General features: G+C 37.6%; 1 protein-coding gene across 1 annotated transcript in view; it reads right to left on the bottom strand.

Annotated features, from left to right (window-relative positions):
* Positions 1-5,545: 5,545 nt before the first annotated feature.
* The window catches only part of pdlim4 (PDZ and LIM domain 4), a 47,814-nt gene continuing 33,398 nt past the window's right edge, over positions 5,546-19,961 (bottom strand). The window contains exons 4-7 of the mRNA XM_085421083.1: positions 18,164-18,429; positions 16,105-16,262; positions 9,380-9,518; positions 5,546-7,889 (exon numbers count right to left, since the gene is read on the bottom strand). Coding sequence (XP_085277209.1) covers positions 7,685-7,889; positions 9,380-9,518; positions 16,105-16,262; positions 18,164-18,429 — 768 coding nt within the window. The 3' untranslated portion in view covers positions 5,546-7,684. The remainder of the gene's footprint in view (positions 7,890-9,379; positions 9,519-16,104; positions 16,263-18,163; positions 18,430-19,961) is intronic.

Here is a 19,961-nt window from a genome sequence, read left to right as displayed (position 1 = left end):
ACAACTATAATTACACAATCCCAGTCATTGGCATTGGAATGGAGTAAACTCAGTGTGTGAGAGCGGGTGGTTTTGGAGTTTCTCAGTGTAATTCTTCGATAAGCTGTTCACAGTGTGGCCTTTAACTTTGAAAAAACATTTTTTTGTCAGTCTTTATAGAAATATTGCCCAAAGGCTCCTGTTTCTGGTTAAGGAAAAAAAGTTTTGAAATTAAGTAAAATCGGATGAATATCATTGTTTGATTGACTCCTATAGTCAAAACGTAACCATATGTTGTACTAAAAGTTCTTCTTTTTATGAAGATACAATACAGCCATATCTCCAAAATTGTCTTTTGGGAAATAAAGCCATTTTTGGGGGGGATGATAGAGTGAATGCAAATTTATTCCAAGTCAAATGAGGCACAGAGTACACTATTATAAGATTTTTTTTCTAAATAGATAAGGATTCTTGCGAGGCTGGATGACCTCATTTTACCACATTCACCTTGATCCATTCATCAGATTTCCATTTTTTTTCTAGTCTACCTTCTCAGGTACGTGATGTATTATTTTGAGTTGCTGAACTTGTGTATCTACTTTGTCTCTCTTCCATCTCTGCTCAGACTTGCCCTTTCCACCCATATCATTGCCAATCACCCCTTTGTGCAGTCTTTTGTTCATAGTTTTTATTTATAATTCTTTCTTTTTTTCTTGATTTTTGAAATTCATATTCTCACATTTCGTTCGAAATATGAAATCCCTGATACATTGATGGCATGGACCAGTATGTAACCTGAAAGCATCTTTGTCTTTTTAACTCAGAGGGATAAGAAAAAAAGATGCAATCACACTGCAAGCATGGCAAGTGATCAAAAGATTAAACAAATAAAGTGAGAGGCTGTATGCACCTTGAACCAGTCTGAAATTAAGTAGAATCTGATGAATATCATTGCATACCAGTCTATCACAAGACAGTTATTGCTAAATTCACATGTATACAGCTCATTTTAACACACGTTAACGTGACATTTTTGGATTGCAAGTGATGGTTTCAGCTTAGTTTCATCCATAAACAAAAGTCAGAAGACAAAATACAAATTTAGGCAATCCTGATATCTGAAAAAATCCCCGACTCTCTTTTAATGAAGAAAGACTCTTGATGTGGAAACCGATCCACTGCCTCCATCTGTCGTAAATACACCTCATCCAGAGTCAGGTTTTGGTGAGAGTATCCAAAACATAGAGCCATCTGTTTGCTTTTTATGTTCACTTTTTTTTTAAACAGACTCAACAGGGCAGATATTTTTGCACTTTTCTGAAAAACAAAAGATCTTCTAGCAAAGCCCTCTTGGCAACTGCATGACAGCTCCTCTGGCCATTTATATTCTTCAGAATAAACAAAAACCTCACAGGGTATTCGTTACATGTAGCATATGGCCTGCATATCTTTAACACTATGAACAAATATCGGCTAATTCCCGATCTGTCTTCGAATGCCACCTTATGTCATCTGTTTGCGGTACACTGTGGATTCTGTTACCCTCCAGTCAAGTTAGTCCAAATCTTTAAACACAAATGACATGCTGTTGACACGATTTCCAAGTACCTTATGTTTCTTTGCTGCAAAATTAATTTGTCACTCTTGTTTTGTTTAAATGTGAAGTGTTAGCTCAGTTCAGTATAAGCAGTTTAGTTCAGGGTGGGGTGACATATGATTAGGCAATTTAGCTTAAGTAACTATAAGTCAGAGAGCACATAAGGTACATCTGACAAAGGCTACACAAATGACCAAACTTGATACATTTAATCTATTTCAAATCAGAAACATCCATGAAACACATGCCAAACTTTTTTATTTGAGTGAGTTCATGTGAAAAAAACACGTGTTCAAAAGTGAAGCATGTGTTACTTGGTTACTTTCTACCACGTTTTACTAAGAGCTATCAAAACAGTTTACATTATTTTGCTAAGCTGTATGACTGAAAAGATCCTCCTGAGGTTTGGTTCAGGAGGATCTTTTCAGTCTCACTTGAGTGTGAAGTCCAGACTTATTTCTCATCTAGTAGCTAAGTGACAGTGAGGTCATGGTGTTGCTGTCTCAAGATCAGTGACTGTCTCTTTCTAAATCCCCTTTTAATGAGAATCAAAGCAAAGCGTAATCCAAGCTTCAATATCTTTTCAGGGCCAACTTAAACATTAAGAGGATTGAGAGGCTTCCATGCACAAGAATCTCTGCAAACAAACCATGGGTGTACACAAACTGTGTGGCTTTTTCATGCTTTTGTGAAGATTTTTATCACTACTATCCTTCTATTCTTTTTATACCCTATTAAAAAAAAAAAAACCCTCAAATACCTTCACGAGTAACAAAATTGGTCCTGAAGTCTATCCATACTGAGGCACACAGTTTTCTCCAAGTCTGAAAACAACTACATTCAAAGAAGTTTGCAAGTTACTAGTAATTACTTTGTGCAAACAAACATGGAAGTCTAGAAACTGGTGTAAAATCTGCTTTTTCACAGAGCAGCAGATTTTCTTCTAAAAGAATTGTGTGCGCTATACAGACAGTAACGCAACGTGTGCAATGTGGCCAGCAAGTGGTCGGACATCAAAATAAAAGAAATGCTGCAGAGTCCCAGCTCTGACTGTAAAGTTCTCCTCACGTTTTAAAGTGGTCAACAGTAAACCTTTCTGTTGCAGTGCAAAAACAGTCATGTGTCTTAATATCGCTGCATCAGCTTCAGTAACAAAGCTTTGAGTGCTTTATTAGACACCAAAGTGCATGTGTTTTCATAAAGTTACCGACTCCTTCATCACACTCTAGTCTTCCACCAAAGCCAAACTTTAATAAATTAAGTTATTGTGTGCTCTTTGTATGCGTTTTTGAATTATGGAACATCTTCAGTTTCTCTGTGAAAAGGAATGGCTAGAATGCTGTTCTGCTGCATGTGCAGTCACTTAAAGCCAAATGCAGCTTGGGTACTCGTCCAGAGAGACTCTGCAAATCATGGCTGGCACAAGCAACAGAGTCATATTTGTGGAGCACAAACCTGGAATGAACACTGTGCTCAATAAAAAGGGAATGAAGTGCACAGATTATAAAAGAGAAGATAAAGCAAACAGATGTTGTCTGTAAACACAAAGGATGCACTGTATTATTAACTTTCTGAAACCTAATGTAAAACCTAATCATCTGTAGGTAAGCGTGTGATGGAAATTCATTGATATCTCTAACATAGTATAGAAAACAACAGGGTAGAATGGATCTATATGAGAACGAGTAAAGAATGAAAATTGGCAACTTGATGTATGACGTAGATCCTGCATAATGATTAGCTTCTCTATATATACAGAAAGAGCTGTCAAGCAAGTACTTCTACCAGAGGGCTCCAGAATGACATAGCCCCTAACTATTGCAGCCAAGGATTAAATATATTGCATCGGGCGTGTCATTAAACTCTGATTTATTGTTCCACCATAAAAAAGTACACCGAGTCTATTCTGATTTATCCACAAACTTATTGTGAGATGTCTATACTGTATGTGGAAGCGTTTTCCATGAAGTTCAACACAATAAACTTGGCCGACACTGGCTAGATTGCTGATCTGGTAAGTAATAAAATTACTTAGTCAGCTTTCACAGTCTTAGTTGCTTAGTTTGCGATGCTGCAGCCTGCAGAGCAAAGCAAGCTGTGTTTCTGAGCAACTTGAAATGTTTATCTTTAAGAATGTTTATTGCTGAAGCAGAACTCTTAGCACGCAACAGCTGTATATCTCACTGCCTGTTTTCATTACACCTCACTGTGTGGGTCTGGGAAGTTTTTTAGTGTGAAGGGAATCTGCACCAAAATTGAGGTCATTTTAATTTTTATTTCATAAATTTCTCTGTGTCTGAACCCTTGCAGTGGCACAAATATATTTGTATAGTATATTTGTAGTATAGTAGTAAAATAAAAAAAGATAAGGATAAAGTAAACATGAGTGTTACGGGTGTCTGAAGCATTAGCAGCTGTGAAGTAGGAGTGAACTTAGCCCTTTGCTTCACCTTCTATCATTCTTTTAGATTCGTACTGTCCTTCAAATATTGATTTCTCTTTCACTTACTGAAGTTTAACTAATTCTAATAACCAATTATATATATATAATATATATATTATACACATATATTAGGTTTTAGCTGTTCTTATTCTGCTGGGTGGAGACCCCTGTTGTTGTACCTGGAATCTACTGGATCCACTCTCATTGTTTGGGGGTTCCTAATGTTCCTACCACTGGGACCACTTTGGACTTCCAGATCTGCTCCAGCTGTTCCTTCAGCCCTGGGACTATTTTCTCACATTGCTGTCTAATGGTATTGCCACAGCTATCCCAACTGTGATCTTCTGCTCTTTGTCAACCACCAGTGTCTGGTTTGTTGGCCATCATCAGCTTGTCTGTTTAGAACTGTGTTGTTCTCACTGACCTTTATTGATGTCTCCTATTGGGACTTGGGGACTTTTAGTCCATATGTGGCACAAATGTTCCTGTCCCACTTGGTTGTGCTTTAAAGTGTACGCCGTCCCAACTTTCATCCTACATCCTGCTATGTGTTGACATTCTCTGGGCACTTTTGCACAGTCTGCAACTGGGGTCCTGCTGGCTGTGGTAGATCTCTGCCTGTATGGATATGCTGGTTAAGGTCTGTTTTTGTGACATGTTCAGATCCGCTCTACTGCCCTTTTTCTACCCAGGGATAGGATCTCTTGATGTCCATCACTTCCCCTATTTGTTTATGGTATACCCCATGAGGGGTTGGTCTTCCATGATAGTTCTGCTTCCCGTTCCTCATCACTGTCTGTCTTCAGCTGCTTGAGGCACCCTGGGAGCCATTATGTATACATATAAAGGGGCTTCATTAATCTGTTTAGCTACATGCTTGTGCTTTAAGTACACTGATCAGCCGCAACATTAGAACCACCTGCCTTACATTCTGTAGGTCTCCCTTATGACACCAAAATTGACCACTGAGCTATGGACACAGGACACAGTCAGGCACCTGTTGGGGATTTAGGAGGGTTTTGAGAAAGTATTTTCCACATGAATGCTAACAGCCAAAGTTTCTCTGCAGTATCAGCACTGTAATGAAATGACCAATGCTATTCATATTAGGTGTCAATGATGGAGGCTTACTAAAGCAACGAACTAGGCATATAACCACAGGAAATATCCTCTTAGGTGTGTCCAGTCAGCAAGTGTAGTTCATCCTTGCAAAATATCCATTTGAAATTATATTAAGAAGTTGCTTCTCTTACCAAATTTCTCAGAAAAATCACACAAAAGTAAAAGTGCCTTTCTAAATCAAGACTTTCTTCTTCTTTTTATTCCATTTAAGGGTTTTGTAATGTGGTCTTGGTTAGAAAGCACACATATTGCAGTCTTGTGGTCTAACATGCAATATGAAGAAAGGACCATGCCAGAGCTAGGGTGTAAAATTAAGACAAATTGAGTCTCTTGTGTTTTTGTACATTTTTGTGGTAAAATCCAGCAGTTAAGCCCAGGAAAGAATGTGAAAGATCATGCCATCATAAAGCACTTTTCATTTTATTTAGAACCTAGAAAAAAAAAAAAAAAAGAGCAAATAAGAAGATCCAGAACAAAAACATGTGTTGGTAGAACAATAAGTTAAATACAAGGAGAGGATTCGTGTCTCAGAAATTATTTAAAGACTAGACACAGGGTTTGCGAAGGCACGCAAGTGACATGATCTATACTGTGTGTTAAAGCAATCACAATGAAACAAATATGTACAATACCAAAGACACAATGTGGTAGCAATATATTTTTCTCATAATTTACACGTAACTAGCTTGGGTAGATACCAGCAGCTAAACATCACTGCTACTATCTGGAAAACAGAATGGAAATCAGCGATGCAAAAATTTATTCCCATTTCAAATTACAGAAGTATTTTTGTTAGCAATATTTCTAAAATTAAGGACATCATCGCTCCTCTGCACCACGTTGACTCCACCACACATTACATTATTTCACAATAAGCTAAGACTGATTGCTACACGTTTCTTACAGAAAGTTTTTCTGTCAAGAAAACAAAATACATGTCGTCCCCTCATTTCTCTTTCTCACCCTACCTCAGTCCCTAAATTTATTTCCCCCCCTTCCCTCTGAGGAAACGTAGAAATATATTTCATTAGCCTTAAGGGCTTGGCTGTAGAAATCTGAAGCCACTGCGGGAACTTCTGTCTTTTGCTCTCTTCCAAAAAGTAACTGTGTGAATTTACAGTATATAGTGGGGTCACAAAAAAAATGAAGAAAGAAATAAAGTGAGTATTGTTCCCACATGTTGTAGGTTGTGAAGTCCCAGTTTACACGGTCCTAACAGATTTCTGTGGCTATGTCTCCAGTCTCAAATGCACACAATCGTTTTTAAAAGCTGTCATGAGAGGTGGAGAGAATTCTGATGTCAACCTGAAGGCTCAGCGCCCAGTGAACTCTGTGCTCTTGTGAACAGGAATTCTTCAGTGTGAGAAGTGAAATTCCTCTCGTAGTCAGGTGCATAAGCCAGAAGCACCACCTACCTACACTGTATTCGCAGATGTGCATCACACCCGCTTAAAATGTCCAAATGGATGCACTGCATTCAACTAATTTACTTTAGCATTTAAGTCGCATTTCTTCACATCTGGGGGGAATCATTTTTTGAAGTTGACTCCCAACAAGTTCTAGAGTTTCTCACAGAGTTTTCAGGATGTTTCCAGCAGGGATTTGTTTACCTTTCAGAAGGTGGTGCTTGCATAGCTGCAAACGGAGGCATTTATTACAAGCAGAGGTTCAGCAAACCCAGTCACCAAAACATACTGACACATTCCAGACATTGTTAGAGATATGCTTCAAGTGAACTATTGCTTATTTTGTTTGCATAACTGACAAGTGAGCAGAAGAAAAACGTGGAAACTAAACAGAAATGTTCCCCGGTTTTGCAACAGAAAAGGTAAATTGCATAAATGTGAGTTAGAAATGCTAAAATCCATCCAAAAATAAGTATATTATTGAATTATAGCGAAGGAGAGAAAAAAAAAGCCTTTTAACCCATAACCAGGACTTGAACAATATATCAGAATACCTTACAGGACTTGGAATATTATGTGGTGAGAAGAGAACTGTGAAAATTAGTCCTCAAAGCTAATAACCACATCCTCGGCACAGCTCATCACATCACATCCCAGCAAATCAGCTCAAAAATATTTTGTGATAATGCACATGGTGTCTTAAAGTTAGTGTAAGGCTTAAGTGGGAGATTACGTTTGTAATAACCTGATCAGTAAAAAAGCAAGAGTAGTCATATCTGTTTTCTTATGAGTTTTGCCATGTGTTTCGAGCTTAGGGCTGCCAGTTTAAATACTATAACATACAACGCTAACCTTTTAATAGTCTGGAGATTTGCGATGCTTATCTTACCAAAGCTGTATTCTGTCAACAGATTTCGATATGCTCAATATAAAAAGCATTCATCAAGTCTGTCAGTGTGGAAGCACTGATCTGGGATCACTCAACTGCAAATTTCACTCTCCTAAAGTCAAAACTGACCCAAGATAAGCATTCCTGCTTGACAGACCCTGATTAGTTTAGGCGAGTAAACTCAGTAGCCGCATTCTACAATATTTTGGTTACCAGTTGTATTACAGTATAGCCCCCCCTCTTTTATCTCAGACCAGCTCCACCTTGGAGTTGGGGTACACAGCAACAACATCGTAGCCCTCGGGAGGCTGGACGCGGGCCTTTGCGTGGGTCTCGCAGTACAGATTGTCTTCGATAAAGAAGTAGCCTCTCTGCTTTAGGTTGATGCCGCAGTCGTCGCAAATGAAGCAGTCAGGATGGTAGAGCTTGTCCCGGGCCTTCACGATGGTGCCACTACATGTAGAGACAAAAGAGGACAAAAAAAGAGTTTACTATACTGTAAATAAATGTAACAAGTTATAAAATCCTGCAGCTGCAGAAGTGAATTACTGCAAATATTACTGCAGCTTCTACTGGATCATGATAAACACTGATTACGTAGTTTGGTTAAGCCTGTTATTCAGTCCTGCTCTTTAACATTTATTAATGTGATAAATAAGAGTGCACACTGTGTTCAAGGCTTATATTTCACCTTTTTAGCAATAGAGGAAGATATGAATACATAAAAACGTGATCGGAAACTGGACAGATAAGCAAATTGCAAAATGCAGTTTTCCTTTAAAGGCTGTCTGACTTTTTGAAGGCCAGTTTAAAAAAAGATGTCCTCATCACAGTAGACGTTAAGCAAAAATGAATGACTCACAGTTGTTCATCAAATGTTGCATTATCTATGCAAATCAGGAATTATACTTTATAGCCACTGTACCTATGCAAGCATTTGAATACAGCTCATCACATGTCGTGTGTCAGCTTCAGGTGGCAGAAAGGTTACACGCTGTTAAACAGTACACATTTATTCCGCTGCATGGCTACTTACTGGCACCAGTGAATTTAGAAGAACTTTGGTCAGCTGCACGGTGACAAGAGTGTTAGGGACGTTGTTCATTCATAGTTTCCAATTAGATTTTCCTGTCTGGCCTTGAGATTGGGGCCAACAACCATTAAATCATAAACTTGGTGCTTTGCTTTTCCAAAGTGGCCGCATGACTCGCAGGATAAACTCCTGACACAGTGTTCAATACATCTTTAAAGACTGTAAAAAGCCTTTAGGTCACAGCAGCCGTATTATACTGCACAAGCTTCCACAATGTTCTCTTGTTAACACTGAAAATAAGCTTATGACATCATTTTTTTAACATTTCTTTAACCTCCGCTGCTTTTTTAGAGAGGGGATTACCGGTGTATGTGGTTAGTTTGTCAAAAGGTGTGTTCAATTCACAATACGTGTATGAAGAATGTGTGCATGGGAAAGGGTGTGGAGGATGGCTTGGTTTAATCATTAAAATGATAAATGTGAGCAGAGCTTTCTGAGGACTTATTGAAAGGCCTGTCTGTGCATGTCGACCAGTGAAAGATCACTTCTTTGTTTTCAAAATCGGGGGAAGAACCTTGACTCACCTCGCATACTCTTAAACTTTATGGCAGCAGACAGAATGATAAAATAAGTGGGAGATGTATAACTTCCTGCTGACCCTCACAAGCATTTCAACAGAAAATCGATTATATCTCCAATGTCATGTTTATTTTGTCTGTACTGTACCGCAGCAAATTTTCAAGTTAATCACTTTTATGGCTTCTTGAAATGTAAAAGTACATTTTTTTATATTTTATGCACATGTTTTTATATTACACACAGCCCAAAGAGTCCCTCGCCAATATGACCCCATTATTTACATATTATTGTCATCTTAGGATATACAAGTCAGAATTTGCACAATACTTACACAATACCGTTACAGCACCGTGTGCACTGGGGTAGTTTCTGAAGACCAGACATAGGGCTGGGGATGGGGCTTCCCAACTTGGGGATTGGAGATCTGACGGGAGACTTTAAGTTTCTCATTCTCTCCGTTGGTGACACACCTATGAAAAACGATATGTCGTTAAGAGACATACTTGAAAAAAAAAAAAGAAAAAAAAAAAAAAAAAGGCAAGTACATCATGCTCCAGGGATTCTAGACACTGAGATATCACAACACTTCCTCTGTATCCCTCTGGTAAGCGTATTTTATATATGTCTCCATGTGTTTGTAGGTTCTCACTCATTCAGGTCATGGTAGTTTTGGGAGCTTGAAAAAGAAAGCGATTGAACTTCTTTAAGTTAAAGTTTAAGAAAGTCCAGTTGCCATCTTTTTTATCTCTTCAGACTGTATGTCTCCATATTTCTCTCAATTAAAGTTAAGTTAGCGCTACTCTGTTAAATGAAGGTGAAAAGTCACATAGGTTCCTGAAAGGGAATGCTACATGAGTTGTCTGTAGTTTCTGTTCACCACTCAACCATTTTTCACTTTGTGTGACTCTCAAGCGCCTTTGTGAGATACACTTGGAAGAAGTGTGACTGAGATGGTTTCTTTTTCTCAGCTGTTAGCACAACAAGCACACTGTTACTAATCAATGGTTGTGTTATTATATTATTAGCAACACATATGAAATACACATAGTGTCTGTTGGATATGAAGATGTTTCTGCTGGTTTGTCCAAGTACATGCAAGTGAGGACTTCAAGCAAAACATCCAACTAATATTATTACACTTTAACACTGAAATGAACAACATTCACTGTATTAACCAAACAGCAAAGACCCAGCAACTGCCCTGAACTCCTGGTTCATGGTTGCAGGAACCAGGGGACAAGTCATGGTAAAGCTTTAATTAAAAAATAACAGTAACATTCTTGCTCTTCTTCAGCCTCGTTCTATTGAAACTGCAAAAACTGTAGTACCGATGTACACAGTAATCCTACAAGACATACTGATAGGAACATTTGCCAGTTTTTCTATGGTTTTTTTTTTTCCTAATATGGGCTCTGCTTGTCTGTTCTCCTTAAATCACATTCACAGAATTCCTTCTTTTCTTTCCATTTTGTGTGCCTCTTCTGTGTCTCTGGCACCTTCCCGTGATCCCTATTCAAGTGTCACATTCTGTAGTGCCTTTCCTGGGAGGAATGCATCAGTCAGCCTGGCTCGACACCAAGCAAGGAAAGTACCTCATGGAACCTCATCACATCACATCGATATGCTACAATCACACGACGCATGTGAAAGACGCAAAATGGTTTGTAAAGAGATTCATCATACTGCTTACAAACGGCTTAACAAATTTATCAAACCATCTGTTACAGAAAAAACAAAACCTGCAAATCTTTCTAAAAATACTGTTAAAAATTGTTTAAAATTACTGTTATTTATTATGCAAGTAACAAACTGAATTTGTCTTTTTATACAAAAAAGTTATTTAAGAACAACATTTTTAACTACTAAAACTACTTTTCCTGTTCAGGAGTGCAAGTAAATACTGTAAAACAGTGAATTTTAAGAATCATGGACAATCACAATAATTATATTTTAGCATTAAAAAAAAATATTATTTTGATCAAAGAGCATTTGCACGCTGGTGAATAAGTAAAGAAACATAATAAAATATTTTTTGTTAATCAACAATACAGTCATTTAGGGCAGCTCTGGCATAATTGGTATTGATATTAAAAAAAATACTGAGATTCAGAAATCTTCCATGGATGCATGCTTTGAATTGTCTTCTTTCAAGATAAAGCTTAATGCTAATTTATGTTATGATTTTTTAAAACAGATTTTAGGTTGTTTAAATGGTGGTACTGTGGTAGATGCGTGTTACTACCTTCCCATGGTTGTCATTTCTTATTAGAAGTGAATTCTAAGACAATCAGGTATTTAGTCATGCCTGACTGGAACGCATTAAAGGGGATATTTTATAGTGGGTATCTGGAGCCAGTACAATGCATCCAAGCGCAGCCGAGTAAATCAGTAGAGCACAGCCACTACATGACTTCCCTTTGCTGATGATGTGCCAGCAGAGGCCGTTCAGCCAAACAGGCCACCTATGACTACCAGTAACCACAGTGTAATTACCGTACATCTGGCACCTTCCTCAAAGTGATTTCTGTCCCTCAGTGTCAGTTAGCCTCTGACTGCTCCATAGTGTGTTTAAGAGATGATATTATCAGACCATGTTATTTCTGGGATGAATGCCTCAGTTGCCCATTAAGGCACTCTAATGGAACCATGACTTTCTAACAAGCGGGAAAGCTAATGCATTTTTTGTACCACAGTCATAAATAAGTGCAAAAGGGGGCTTTTCAGCTCTTGCTTTACCTAAAAAAAAAAAAAAAAAAAAAAAAAAAAAAGCCATTCCACACAGGCCTGCTATATTTTGCTGCCAAACACACGAATGTATCGTTTGATCGACAGTGACAAGTTGTCCATTTGCAGCACATATCTCACCCCATGTAACATTCACACTATAATCTGTGACTAATGTCAAGCAGACGCACTGTAAAACATGTCAAACGCAGAGTGCGAAGCTTCACAGAATTTAAGGCAGTGGGAATCAGTGTCGTTTTCGACAGCTACTGAGAGGTACTGTTTCTACAACTCTTCAAGGACATCTTGATTTGTTCCTGAAACATGTGTTGTGTTAGTTTGGTTCCATCCAAGATGTTTAAAAGGAAGGATTCTATCAAAAATAATCTGTCAAAAATAATGCCAAGAAAAATATGACGAGAAAGATCTGATGAAATGTTTTAGAAAGATTTGCTGTTTTTAATATGGGGCCACACATGCAGATGAAAAAAAAAAAAAAAAAAGTATAATTAAATGTAAGCCAACTGACAGAAGCATAACAAATTACAACGGGCTGTTAACACCAAATATCAATTACGTCTTTTTTCATGTCACATCACCGTGAAATCGCTTCACACTGCTAGAATCACATGTTAGACACCTAGAAACCCTCTTTTTTAGATGCATTTTGCTTCTCTTTCACCCCCCCCCAACCCCTCTTTTTTGACATTGCCTGGTTAATTGGGACCCCAAACAGTGTTAAGCTTATTTTCATCATTTTACCCTTTTCAGTTGTGGTCATTTTGGAGAGATCCTTTAAATATCCCACATGTTAAGTAAAAGTATTAGTGGTGTAACCCAAGAGGCAATCAGAAATGTGATGAATGTTATACTTTGAAAGTAAAACAGTCCTGCTGATTGATGTGCTCTTTAGAGGTCTTTTCTGAGAAAGGACACAGCCTGAACCCATCTTGGAAATTTCTTTAAACAAACAACATTTGAGTCTGGAGTATTTTTCAGGGGTCACTGGCACTGTGTTTATTTCTTTTTCCAACTGTTAAAGAAACAAAACACTCCCCGGTCTGTGTTCCTTCAAAATTTGCCTCAAACGATCAGCAGTAAAGGTGAAAATTATAAAATTCAATCTGCAACAGTGCAGATTGAATTTTGGTTTGTGGCACAGCTTAGTATTTGAGTGTTCTTATCTTTAATTCTTCATGTTGCTGTTTTCCTTGCTTTTACCTTTTCACATCTTTGTGTTTGTATGTGTCCTTGCTGCTAAAACAATGTCCTCTTGTGGAAAACAGGATATGTACTCAAGTGTAATGTTGTTGCAGTACTTCCTAAAACACCCCAACTTTCCTATTTAACAGTCACACCACCGCTCCATCCACATTGCAACCAAACCATGGAAGACTCTGTGGAATTCTTGGTAAACTGACACTTTTGTTTGCTTTAACTTTAAAAGCCCTTAAAAGTCAACACGACCTCTACACTGGCTTTAGCCTCCAAAAAGGAACCACCTCCAGCAATTTAAGACATTCATTCAAATGCAGTATTTTTTTTTTTACTTGTTTCACAATAAAAAAAAGAAATGGAAACAAGCAGCATCTGGAGAAGGATTTAATTCTCTAACACAGAATAGAAACAAAGACACAGGTAGCTTTTGAATCAACAAAGGCACAGATAGCTTGATGAAACTTAGAGTCTCTGTTTCATCGAGGATTTAGTCTGTCAATCAACCTGTCAGTCACTCAAGCTGAAAGGCAGATGAGAGCAGACAAAAGAGGTCCCTTTAATCTCTTTAATCCATCAGTCCTAAAATCTGCATTTTCATCCAACCTCTTTCATCTGTTGTTAGCATCTTATTGCTTTAACTGCTATAAGAAGTGACAAATTATGAAAACAGTCTGGTTTGGCTCTGATCCAGGTCTCCCCACAGAAGAAGTTTACATTGTTCCCTGTGCTGTTAATTATCCTGTCAGCTCTCACATCAAAGGCTGATCCTGAGAAGTAATAACCAGACAACGGAGTATTCTACAGGGAAAGAAAACCTTTAAATCATGCTACTCTAAATTATCTAAAACTCTTAAACATTATATAATGCCAGTTCAGAGACTTGATTTTTTTAAAAACTATTTTGTGTTTTATTTGTAGTAAATATGCAGTGCATACTGCTGTCCTGATAAGTTTTACTTCGGATTTGGTGCCCTTTTGTGCTAGCCCTGGCATTAAGGTGAGATAATCTTCTTTTAAAGATTAAAAACGTCCACATTTGGAAGTTGGAGGATTGGCAAATGAATAAGTCACAAGTTTGCACGCCAGCTAAAAGAGGTTTGTGTCTCATTCAGGAGTTTTGTGTTTTGCTCATTAGTTTACTTTTTCATTCTTATTTGATTACACTTCCTGTATAAATTCAGGCACCAAAAACTACTTAGGTGGAAATGATCCTGTTTTGGTTAGAACACGGCCCTCAACATCATTTACCCTGCACATTAAAGGCAGCAGTTGTGAGTTATGTAATCTTGTGTAGTAAACATGGAGTTACATTTGATGAAAAACACAAAAAAAACCCCCAAAAAAACCCAAACAGAAGACATTTTCATGGTACAAATGAATTGAAATCTATATCCATACAGATTTTTTTCAGTTTGTTGAATAAAAATATTAACATAATTAAATAATACTCCATACTTACCTCAAGCAATAACTCTCTACAACCCAGCACATCTGATTAGCAGAGAATTGTTTGTTCTTTTATTTTAACGTTTCATTGCCATTTTAATTTCTGTTTTGATTTGTAGATCCTGAAAAAATACAATTATTTATTTATGTACATATATATTTACTATAACAAAAACAATAACAACACTACTACTACTACTACTAATACTAATATATTAACTGTGATAACAAATAAATTTCCCAAATCTTGGATAACTGGCGTATATCAAAAGCTGATGTAATAGTAAATATAGTCAGTATGTAGTATATGTATTGTCAGTTTGTATACCCTCTTTGGATGGGGGACGGATATTTGAGTAAGAATTAGCATTACAAAGATTACGTACTTACTCATTAGAGCCTTTTTATAGCAGTGGAGAAGTTTATATAGTGTTTTTTGGGGGGTTTTTTGGTTTGTTTTACATGCAATTAGGGTTAAAGGACTTTTTTTTTTTTAAAGATGTGTCAATGTTAGTATCTGAGGTTTAGAAAATCTTTAGTCACTGGTGACAGATCATTTTCTCTGAGGCCCATGCTATTTGTGTTTGAACATACCAACGGGCTTGCGCTGCGTTAACAGTAAACATGGAACGTGAAGAGAAGGTTTTAGTTCCAGGGATTAGCTTTTCCCTGCTGCTGTCAGCATCATATGACTCCCTTCTTAAAAGCTGGAATTCCAGGCGGTCAGAAGGCAGACGGGAAAACCATATTTCTCACTTTATTGTCCTTTGTAAAGTTGTTTTTGCAGTAAATTGCCCTACAAAAACTCCCCCTGCCAATCTGCATGCAAGCTATTTAAAACACTTAATCTTTCTCCTGCTTCCTTTGTCTTGTGTTTGTTTTTTTTTTGTTTTTTTACTTTCTATCTCGCTTTCCTCCCCATGTCTTCCTATCTGTCCCCTAACCTTGCTGTCTGTGTATTTCTATAAAAGGAAAACTATGCTACTTAGACAGAGGAGTTCATAACAGTCAGTGAACGAATGCCTGTGCAAGAAGTCCCTTTAACTGGAATCACAAGACTCATCTGCATTAGAGGAAATAGTTACTCAGAAATTTCCACCGTTTACATTTATATTTGTGCAGATGTGCAGATACTTTGTGCATTATACCTGTTTGGTATGTGGCACCGACAATTATTCTGACAGCTGATATTATCATTGTTGTAAAGTATAAATATAGTGTTGTTTGTTTGGTTTCTTTATGACAGCTTGTCATAAATAGAGAAAATATACACAAACTTATAACTTAAAACAAATTTAAAACTGGCAGTTTTAAAGCTTAATTTCTTCTCTAACATAAAATTATCTACTCTTTTTCAAGCTTTTAAAAGCAATATATATGTATAGTTTTTTTGCTTTGAAGTGTTGAACAACAAGTCTAACTGAATTGCTTGGGCTATTTTTGGAAATTTAGTGGGCAAAATGGTTACTCAGCAAGATAAAATGACTTTACTTTCACAATAAAGTTAATTGGTGCAATAATGTCAACAAGAATCTTTAGCAGCAATGGGTGATCTCTCCAAATAAAGTTTAAAAGGTTCAGTGAGTGAACTCTCACATGCTTTTTTCTGCCTAATTTTTGCACACATGATAAGCAGACACACAAATATGCAAACACATGAATCCATACCTCCATCCTCAGCCTCCAGGATTCCCTGGAGGTATTTGAAGGAGCCAGACTGTTTGGGTTCTGAGACAGGTTCCTCATAGTCCTGCAGCATCTTGTAGACGTCTGACTCCATGTCAAATCCGTTACGGCTCACAGGAGACTGTATGGGAGGCTCTGGGCTGAAAGATTCAATGAAACCAATATTCAGTATAACCCATTTTAAATTCAACCGTGACAAGACATGAAACATAAATTTATTTTAGTGATCCATCAAGACTGTAGACTATACATAAAAATAGGACATCGCCACCATGACGTCACCTACTGTTTTGTTGGCTTTTGTTTTGAAGCCCTCTGCATGGTGCATTAGCATGATTTCTCTTTGAAACCAAACATAATGAGTAAGGTAAGGAATCGGATGAAAAAAAAACAAGGATACTACACACTTATAATTTATTTATAAGTTATCCAATAATGAAATTATACCCTAATAATTTTTTTTTTTTCGGAATGCAACATCAGAAGAGAATGTACAATAAAAAAAACGAGCTGAAATAACAGATTGCTGTTTATTGAGGTGACAAATGAAGTGAGAAGTAGCATTTTTCTTGATTTTCCCCAGGCCACTACTGCTTTGGCTTAAATTTACAGATATGGAGATTCCATCTTCTAAATAAGAGGATAAAAAAAACAAAACAAAAAAAAAAACAATAAGTATTCCCTAAAAGGACAAAGTTGTGAATCCTGGGAATACTATTTTTGTTTTTAAGCAGATGTCAAATATAGCCACTTCATATTTTTGTAATGTCAAAATGTGTTTTGGGACCAAGGGAGGAATAAAAGTTTCAGATGGCTGCAGCCATATGAGGTAAGGAGAAAGAGTAAGGAAGAACTACAGTATTTTTCTTTTCTAATTAAAACTGCATATATAGAGCGCATCGGTGCATCATTTTTTTGTATTTCTGTCTCAACGCATGAAGTCTTAATCAAAACAGCTTTGTATTATACTTCTATTCCTTATGTCATCTATCAAATTATTCCCAGTGCTTCCCTTCATTTGGAAAAGTTTAAACATTCTAACTTCTGGAAGATGACTAGGACTGCTGACAGATGTGTGCAAGTCCAGACACACTTAAATACAAGTCTGTCTCCAGATGCCCTTTCAGGAGTCTGACTGTGTGTCTGAGAGGAAAAGCCTGAGCTGTCATGAAAGTGAGAGTGATTGAGAGAAAGCGAGAGCAGACAGAATTGTGTAATACGTGTGTAAGAGAAACTGACTGACAGCAGGCAACAAAGATAGTGTTAAAACACTTGAGTGCAACTTTGTGTGCGTATGTGGGGGCTGTGTCTAGGAGTGCTCAAAAGCATCTTCACTGGGAGACTGAACATGCACATTTATTGCCCACTTGAGGGGATACAAGACAGCAAATGCCTTTTACAGTCCACAAGGCTATCTGTGCAGCTGTATCAAAAGACATCCAGTGTGTTTGTTTCTGTGTCTCTGTGTTAAGTGTCTGCACAGGGACCTGCAAGGAAACTGGTGAGGCTTTAATAATAGATAGGATGATTGTTTTTAGAAGCAGTGGAGGGAAAGGTAAAGCTATTTCCTCGTGTGATTTTCCCACAGATATAATGTGTGTAAAAAGGTCCATGAAAACTCATGAGGGGGATATTTTGAAATCTGATATAAACAGCTATTACATACACGTGGTTCATTGATTTCTTTTTTTTTTTGTTAAGGTAAACACAACAACAAATTGGATTTCTAGCTAGCGAAGTAACCAGAAACTTGGGATAAGTGCACAAGATAAGTAAAAGAAAATGTTGTTGCATTAAAATAATAGACTTTAAACTATATTTGAAGATTTTTTTTATACTTATTTACTTATACTTATTGGATTTTAGAACATTCAGAATAAAAACTGGTGTTGCTTCTGCATTTCTTTTAAAGAGGAGGGTAAATATTTGAAAATAACAAGCGCTACAGTAACTGTAGATTAACCTGTCAAAAGTGCAAGTAAGGTGTGGCTGGATGCTTATGATTTACAGTCCTGGAAAGCACACGGTATTGCTGTCTCACCTGTGTGTGGCACTGATGCTGAGACCTCCCATCTTGCTCGGCAGTGATCTGTCCCCATTGCTTCCATTGTGAGCATATAGTCCTGCAGGGTTGTTGTACTGAGAGTGCCCGGTTCCATTGCCATACCCATAGCTGTGTCCGTTGTTGGGTCTGGAGTGTCCGTTATTCAGGTTAGCGGGCTGAGGAACCTGAGGTGACTGGGGTTCAGCGGTATATGAAGGTTTACGGGTGTAACTGGCATATCCGCTAGTGATCGGACGAAAATTCTAAAACCAAGGAAAGAAAAGAGGAGACACGTTTACCAAACAGGAAGAGCAGATGCCAGCATCACAGGAAAACATCACAATTTTATGGTTGAAAATGTATGCAGTTACAGAGAAACTTTGATTCTTTGGTAAGTTTCCTACATTATGGGAGAATTGCTAATGTAATCCGGTTGTTCAGTCTGACGTCACTAGCCGTGTCTGGGTCTAAACTCCGCTGCAGGTCCATATATCAAACGATCACTGTGGCATTACTGAGAGTTGAAAAACTGTCTAAAGTCTTTCATCTTTAATAAAATGATCAGCGTTCTGCTCTACCAGGTGTAACAATTGAGTTTAACATCCAGGCATCCATGAAAACGGAATTTATGACATTTAACGGAGTTAGAAGTTAGCAGGGAGTTAGCTCGCTAGCTTCTATCTAAATACAATATAGCATGTCCTGACTGCGGGGTTTTGGAAACAAATTAAAACGTACAGCTCTGTTATCACTTCCAGCATAAATGAAGACAGAAAACTAAACAGCAGTGACGTTTGTAGGGTTACTGAAGTTGGGCTAGCTGGTATATAATGATGTGCTGCGTGACCGCTAGCGACACAGCTACGTTAGCATAATATAAACAAGCTAACTTTTTTTTCCACTCGATAAAAGTTACCGTGAGTGTTCTCGGTGGTCAGGAACAAATGTAATCGCATGGCAGGATGCTGTAAAAGGACCAAACTTCAGCCAGGAGAACAACTGAGATAATCCATCCACAATACGAGGTTAGTCATTCATATACTGCTGCATGGGCTGGGCTGTAGTTACATCCTAAGGTTTTAAAAACTGAGCTTAAATAAATGATTAGCGGTAATAAAAGCCGAGGGAGGTCAACAGTGATCACTGACTGTTTTAGGAGCTTTTTGAGATCAAATAGAAGAAAATACATAACATTAAACATGTTAACAACACAAAAGCCATATTAAACGCAGACTACTTTAGACCCGGAAGTAGGATTCGTCGCGTCATCACTGAACAACCGGATAAGGAAGGAAAAAAGGATAATGAGCTTTTATAGCTCATACAACATTATGTTCTGGTTCAGGAAATGAGAATAAAAAGAGAACATGAAAGAGAAAACAAACCCGGTGGTGTCCTGACTAGAAAACCACAAGTTGTCAGAGAGAAAATGAACAGTTGTTTGCGAATGAGGCTTTGCAGCAGTGAGGTTTAAATGAAAAACTTTTTCCACTTCATTTGTGTTGTTCCCTGTTTAATACCAAGGCTTATTAAGAAGGAGCTCGCATTAGATTTCCTGCAGATGTTTCTGTCAAAACAGATTAACTTGTGTATTTTAAGTACTGCTTTTTGGCTACTTCTGTGAGCTGAAGCCTTCATGGTTGATGACAGAGCTGAGATACTGCAGAAGATTAAATTATTATCTTTCTGACATGCTGCAGCAGACTTTCTAGACTCTTGCCATATAATTTCTGTGTTCAACGTGTTTGGAAGAATGTGCCGGACTAATGCAGGGCAGATGCAGAGACAATTACAA

Source organism: Rhamphochromis longiceps, linkage group LG10 (assembly GCF_057381845.1).
Source record: "Rhamphochromis longiceps isolate RC_006_pf linkage group LG10, R_longiceps_female_GT1.1, whole genome shotgun sequence".
Taxonomy (NCBI): domain Eukaryota; kingdom Metazoa; phylum Chordata; class Actinopteri; order Cichliformes; family Cichlidae; genus Rhamphochromis; species Rhamphochromis longiceps.
The sequence above is the reverse complement of the archived record's forward strand: the minus strand, read 5'-3'. Positions and strand labels throughout refer to the sequence as shown.